General features: G+C 27.0%; 2 protein-coding genes across 2 annotated transcripts; one reads left to right on the top strand and one right to left on the bottom strand.

Annotated features, from left to right (window-relative positions):
- The first annotated feature begins 2,544 nt into the window (after positions 1 to 2,544).
- On the top strand, positions 2,545 to 6,297 carry LOC105627831 (sec1 family domain-containing protein 2-like). Its single transcript, XM_012209109.1, has 10 exons — positions 2,545 to 2,742; positions 2,819 to 3,061; positions 3,152 to 3,436; positions 3,544 to 3,729; positions 3,846 to 4,112; positions 4,237 to 4,365; positions 4,452 to 4,680; positions 5,312 to 5,420; positions 5,700 to 5,846; positions 5,976 to 6,297. Exons 1-10 carry the CDS (start codon positions 2,545 to 2,547, stop codon positions 6,187 to 6,189), a joined length of 2,007 nt encoding a protein of 668 aa, XP_012064499.1. The 3' UTR covers positions 6,190 to 6,297.
- On the bottom strand, positions 6,075 to 7,020 carry LOC105627832 (DNA repair protein XRCC2-like). The gene has a single exon (XM_012209110.1). It carries the CDS (start codon positions 7,018 to 7,020, stop codon positions 6,214 to 6,216), a length of 807 nt encoding a protein of 268 aa, XP_012064500.1. The 3' UTR covers positions 6,075 to 6,213.
- Positions 7,021 to 7,256: the final 236 nt, after the last annotated feature.

Genomic DNA, 7,256 nt, shown 5'->3' with positions numbered 1-7,256 from the left:
ATATTTAAATTTAAAATTAAAACTTTTTTTTATTTAGATTTTATTTTATATATCAATAAGTTATTAATAATTTTAAGTAACTTCTTATTAAAAATTTGATTTAGAATAATCGTTTTTTTTCTTCATATTTAGTATAAATTTATTAAATAAGTCATAAAGATTGCAGCTTTGACTGATGCTAAATGGTTAAATATTATTTAATAATCTTACTTGCTTTTCGACATATACATTTTTAACATTAAAATTACAAGTATATTTTAATAAATAATTTATTATATAATATGCAGGCTTTATATCGCTGTTTTTCGCCAGTCAGATGGATGCCAATGATTACGTGGTTTGTACCGATGGAAAGTCGAAATTATTTTCATCATGGAGAATTATTCCTCGTCGCTTTTCGTAAAGTTCATTCGTGAAGTCTAATTTGATGTCTCTTCGGAAATTCTTATGCAGGATTGGAATTAATCCCGGGTTTTCTCGCCTGCAGTTACTGGTAATAATTTAATGAGTCAATAATATGATTGCTATGTATTTTAAAGTTAAGTTGTAACATTAATTCAATGAGTTATTAATTCGCGAATTTTAATATTAAATTAAAGATGTGATAAAAATGGTAATTGACATGCTATCAGAATTATTTCTATCGCTAAGTAGTCTGAAAGATTCGGGATTCACATCGCAGTCCTCTAATAAGACTAGTATTTGGAAGACGGATTGCTTAACTTTTTTTTACAAATGGATCTTGTAAAATTTATGTAGAATCAGAATATTAGAACATTAAGTTTTTTCGCTTTCCGCTATGAAGATTCTTTTTTGTATCATATACTAATCAGCATACCACGAGGCAGAGGGATTTTGATATAATTATTGAGATAGTTATCTTGAACGCGAGGAAAGTGCTGTTATAAATATATTAATGACTTTTTATCGCGATATTATTAAGTTTTTATATTCGCAAATTAATAGTAAATACTTAGTTAATAATAAATAAATTCGATCTAATTGTTGTTAGTATTTTTTCTGCTTTGTTAGTATTTTTGCTGTTAGTATTTTTATCAATATGTCATTAAACATTGATTTAGAAAAAATTGTATTATCATATTTTCGACGTTTTCGTATAATCCCGCATTACGAAAATTTGTTAATTATGCTTCTATGTTATCATTTTTATTATATTTTTGGAACAGTTTTGATAATTGTATATTGTATTGTAAATAATTATTATAATCGTAATATCGAATTATAAGAATAATATAATAAAGAATAATATTTAAAAAGTTATTGCAATTTCATTAGCGAAATAAAATAAATAATTAGACATAAAAATAAAAAAATAAATTGAAGATAATACTTACTTGTAAAAACGGGCTACTAAATTTATTAGTAGCTTGTTTGTTTTATGGGCGAGTATACTTACAAAGAAAAGAGAACCGTGATAAAATTGACAGAAGTGGTGGAGGGCCTCTATCATTTTTGCTAAATTATACCTTAAATTGATATATATGTTTAGAAAAAATTGAATTTATTAAAAGTCTCTATAATTGCTAGTAATTATAGAGACTTATACTAATAATTATATTTGAAATACTGGCTGAAAATTTACATAAAGATACATAATTGTGTAATTTTCAGCCAGTATCTTTGTAATTTTATAAGATAAATGTTATATATAAAACAAAATTCACTAAATTAACTTGTTTGAATTTTTAGTTTCGTTTATTAAAATTCAACTTTTATTTACACATGTAGCAGATGAAAAATTAAAATTTTTTCGTTCAAGAATTCATTATATTATCCCTTCTATGAATATTGGATAATCAGCACGCTCTGTCCTGAGGATGTATTAGAGACGAACCACGTCTACTTTCGACGATATGATTTTATCGACAGTGATAGAAAATGTAGTCATGTAGTTTCCAAACTGAAAATGGATGTACTAGCGGTAGTGTATGGGCGATTTCGATGGTAACGGAAAGAAGGCCAGCATGGTCTCTCTTAGGTTTCTCTGTGGTATGGTCGATTTCGATTTCGACGATCTCACGAAAAAGGTAAAAAAGACAGGGATCAAGAATGGACCTTGTCAGGAGTCTTAAGTTCCTGATAACGTCAATTGCATAAAGTGAATTGCATTTTTTTATCCATGTTTTATGTCTAAAGTTGAAATGACACCTTAAGGCACTGGGATACTCGTGAAGTTTCAGCTAGCAACAGCTTATACTGCTCCTGTCTTATAATTTATAGTCAGCTATTTAACCATACGGCAATTTAAAGTTTGTCATTATATAAAAAAATAATGTACTGTCACGAATTTAAACTGTATGACATAAAAAAGTTGAATTCTATTTTGCACAATTAACAAGAATGACTAAATAATATCGTTATATTACAATTTATGTTGTCTCATTGAACAATATTATTACATTGTTACTATATATTACTTGAATATTGAATACAAAATAATTTGTAATTTCGAACTCATTTTAAAAGTAAAAGTGAAAAATTTTTTCCATAATACATTTATGTAAGCTATATTTTTAATGAATAATGGAAGCTATTAATGATATGGAACAATTTCTTGCTGATGTTTGGTATGATATTGTTGGTTTTGTAAGTGAATCTGCGGTCTATATAGATCATGCAGCAACAGAATGTCTTCATTGGCATACTGGTGGCAAGATACATTCCTTCTTTAAGGATGCTGGTGCAATATCAATTCATGAATTGGATATGTACAACTTTCGTGTATGTGATTAGCAAATGCATTTGTCACAAAAAATTTCATAATTAAATAGTTAATTTATTATGCAATTTGTTACAGTATGTCAAAATACCGAATTGCAAAAAGGTAGTTATTATTTCTACTTCTACTGATCTAGCTTTTTATCAACGTACAGTTAAGATGATATTAGAGAAAAATGCATTTGAACATTGCACAATTATTACTGCTGCACATTCAAGCTTGTTGAATTACGAGGATTCAGTGTCACTAGAGGATAGAACAGATTATACCAAATTAAAGAGAGATGTAAAAAGCTGGATGCATTCTAATCAACATTTGCAGGTATTCATTTAATATACAAGTTTCCAACTTTAAATTTATTATATAAAGTTTATTATATATTATTAAAGTTTTATATATTGATTTTTATAGGACTGTTCAGTGACAATACTATTTCGACCAATTTTTATTAGTCTAATTGACAATGGTCTGTTTGTAACACCACCTTTCAGTGATCTACTATCACCATTAAATAATGCATTGTTAAAGAATTCACAGTATGATCATTTTGTACATATAGTTGATCATTTTGTAAGTTTGTTCAACAGTTTATTAACATATTTGAATTTGCAAGAAGATATTTATTCAATTGGAAAATTTAGCGAATATGTTGCTGAAAAATTAGAAATGTTACCAATAGCCATCGATCGTAGAAACGTAAGTTTATGAAAAAATAATTCTAATGATTACAATTAATTAAAAAAGACCAACAAAGATATTGAAAAAATATTAAATGTTTTACTTTAATATTTAATTTTATATAGAGTTTAATTGCTGCAAAGAGAAAAGGAGTATCTTTAATCTTTGTCGACAGAGTATTAGATCTTTGTACCTCCACTAGTAATAATACTGAATCGTTGCTGTCCAGAATATTGTGTACTTTACCTCATTTACCTCATCATTACAATGACGTTGCAATAAATATGTCTCCTCTATTTTGCGGTCCACAGGTATAATAGTTCATTAATATATGTGATATACATATCTCATTTAAATATTATGAACAAGATTATAGAATTGTCAATTATTACATGAAAATTGCATAAAAGTATTTTTATATTTTAAGGAATTTATCGATGTACCAGGATGCTTGGCCAGCAATGATAAAACACTGATGAATATATTAATCACAAAAAAACAAAAAGAAGTATTGGCTACTATGAATAAAATACTCGTCGATATACTTTCATCAAAAGAAAATTTAAAACTAAGAGAAAACCTGAAACCAAAACTAGCAATGAGGATTTCTGCACATAGTTTAGAGAAACTTGTAAATAAATTTAAAGATGTAGATGATCTTCACATTATATCAGAATCAAGCAAAAAGTTTCAAGTATGTGTACCCTAATAATGAAATATTAAAATTTAATATATGCTTTGCTTTGATGGAAAAAAAAATGGTTTCTAGATATGTATAATTTAGAAAAACATGTATTTAAATATTATTTATTTTGTAGGTCGTACTGGGAATTATACAAGCCTTAATATCAGAAAAGACTTCACGATTAGATCTATTAATTAGTCTCGAAAAATTAATTTTACAAAACATAGCTGTAAGTCGTGATTCTACGAGCGTGCTTGGACAAGTAATTATCATATTTAGTTTCTTTTACACTCTCAATATTTGCATCATTTTTTATAAGATTACATTTCTTCTTTCGAATGTTTTCAGTTAAGCAATATAATAAAAACTCGCGAAAAACGAGGCCTTGATACAGACAATATATTGGCACTTTTGGTGCATATTTATGCGTTAGCTGGAACTGAAATACAATTCTCTTTTCAACAAGAACAACAGCTGAAAGAAGCAATCACTGATGCTATATTTGAGGACATTACAAAATTAAAAGAAAATATGAACAGCAAGATGTCAGTGTATCAACAAACTTTATTGCTTTTCGGTTAGTAAAATGTACTATAAAATACAAAAATAATAAATCATTAATACATTATGAAAAATATTTTAATATTACAAATAAAACAAAATCCGAGAATATATATAAGTAATATAAAATTCTATTTGACAATGAAAAATAATATCTATTCTGTATATGAAATTAATTATATTTAATTTAAATTATACAAAATTGTTTTTATCTTCCTAATATATTAAACTATTTATTCATAATATATACCAAATATATATCAAATATGCTTAAAAAAATATTATTAAAATATTATTAAAAATATTATTACACTGATAATAATTTTATGTAAAAAATATAAATTATAAACTTTTTTATTTTATGATCAATTTCGTCATCTCTAGATAACTTTATCCATAAGCTATCTCCCAGATATCTCATGAATAAATGAGATATCTGGAAGATATCTCGTGGATAAAGTTATCAACAACTTATTTAGAGATAAAGAAATTGATTTTTCATTACCTAATTAAATTTTTTTATATAAATGTATCATGAAAATATAGATTATAAATTCATCAAGATAATGTTTGAGCTTATTGAATAATTAAAGATAAGTGTGTAATATAATAATTTGCAACATAATACTGATATATATCTAAATTAGATGTTACAGAGATTGAGAGTATAAAGGAAACCTCTGCAAAAATAGCGAATCATATTATGAAGACGTTACATGAAATAGCACAGCAACGCGCGCCTCTACATAACTATACGTATGAAATTATAAAGATATATACATATATATAATTTATACATATATATATATATATATACTTAATTATTATGGAATATGTATTTATCTGTGTATATATATTACACATTTTTTATTTATATTTGCAAAGATAAAATTCATTTTGAAATTAAATATATTCGAATTCAGAATGATTCTAATTCTTATTTCATATTTTACATGTTTAAATATTCATATTTGCTCAAATATAAATATATCAAATATAAAAAATATATAGTGGCATTTTAAATATTTCTTACAGTTCTTTGATGTCTAAATCAAGTTCTCAAGAAATTGTTCGACGTGTTGGCATCTTGCAACAATTATTAACAGATATACTCCAGCCAGATAGATATGAACTTCCTGATTTACATCAGAGATCACCTTCGTTTATTTCTGCTGGATTCAAGTAAGTTTATATATTATATTATCATTATATTATGCATTATTATTATTATATATGTTATATTAAATGGATGTTGTCTCAATTTTTCTAAAGAAATTCTGAAGAAAATTTAGTTTTGAATGTCTTTGACAGCTTATTTTCTAAAGGAAGAATAAAACATCATCCATGTGATAACAATTGGATTATCATTTATGTCATTGGAGGTATAACACCAGAAGAAATAAGAGAAACTAAAGAAATTATATCATTATTTAATTCAAATTGCCAAATAACAATAGCAGGTTCAAGATTGTTAAATCCATTAGACATAGTGGACAAGGTTCTTCTTTCATCAATTAATTATTGAAACTTATTTATTTTTAATTTATATTTATCTTATCCATTTTATACCAGAATCAGAGATTGTATAATAAATCTGTTTTACATTATTAGTAAATTGTACATGACACATAAACTCACGAACTCTAGTACTTTTACTAAGCTGCAGCCTATAATTTACACCTGTCCTCTCTAATGTATCTGTACATTTCGCATATGATTCGTACTTGGACACTGGTCTATCCCATTTAGTGTAAACCGTCACTATGTGAAACTGAGATGTTTGAGACCGAATGATTTTGAGTAAGCCTGTAGCATAATAATTCATAGTAAGTATATTCTTTTTCCTTGCCTGCCAATAATATGCCAGTATATTATCTATAGCTAATAAAGTGATTCTTTTGTTGTTGAAAAACTCATCTTCGAGTGTGTGCAGAATCAGCTGAAGTTGATCATTGTTGCAACAGCTGATCACTGTTAAGTTTTCTAGAGATTGGTTTATTATGTAGTCTACCGTTTCGGCTGACAGTTGTACATTAGCTGCCTGATATGCGTTGCGCACCGTGGACGTCATTAGTTCTGCTATCTTACTCATCTGTACATGGCCAAGTGTGTTGATCAATATCGCACAGGCATCGCATCCGTCGATCTTGATCCCCTTATATTGCGCGGGTAGTATACATTTTGCTATGAATTGGCACAATAATACAGTCTTTCCAGTGGATGAAGCCCCGATGATCTCTATGATGCTCTTGTTGTTGATATCAGTTGAGAAAAGAACATTGTCGAGGTTAATCGAATGTGATTTCTCCTTAAATCTCAATAACATTTCTAACCCGCTTTCAGAATGGAACTGCATGTTATTAATACTTTATGAAGATATCTGTTTCCTTTCTATTTCACTATAATGATTCAAATTTTATTAATTAATGTGTATCAATCTATTGTTGATTATTCGCAGAATTCGACCAAATCCCGCCAGATCTCTCGTAGCAGCCATTTTTGTTTCAATGACGTTACGTAGGTGCGATACTATCGATATTTCATCGTACACATTCCAACTTTTTAATTATTTTCAATATTAAATAATATTTT

This window comes from Atta cephalotes, assembly GCF_000143395.1.
Source record: "Atta cephalotes unplaced genomic scaffold scaffold00010, whole genome shotgun sequence".
NCBI lineage: Eukaryota > Metazoa > Arthropoda > Insecta > Hymenoptera > Formicidae > Atta > Atta cephalotes.
Note: the sequence above shows the minus strand (reverse complement) of the source record. Positions and strands in the feature narration are given on the sequence as shown.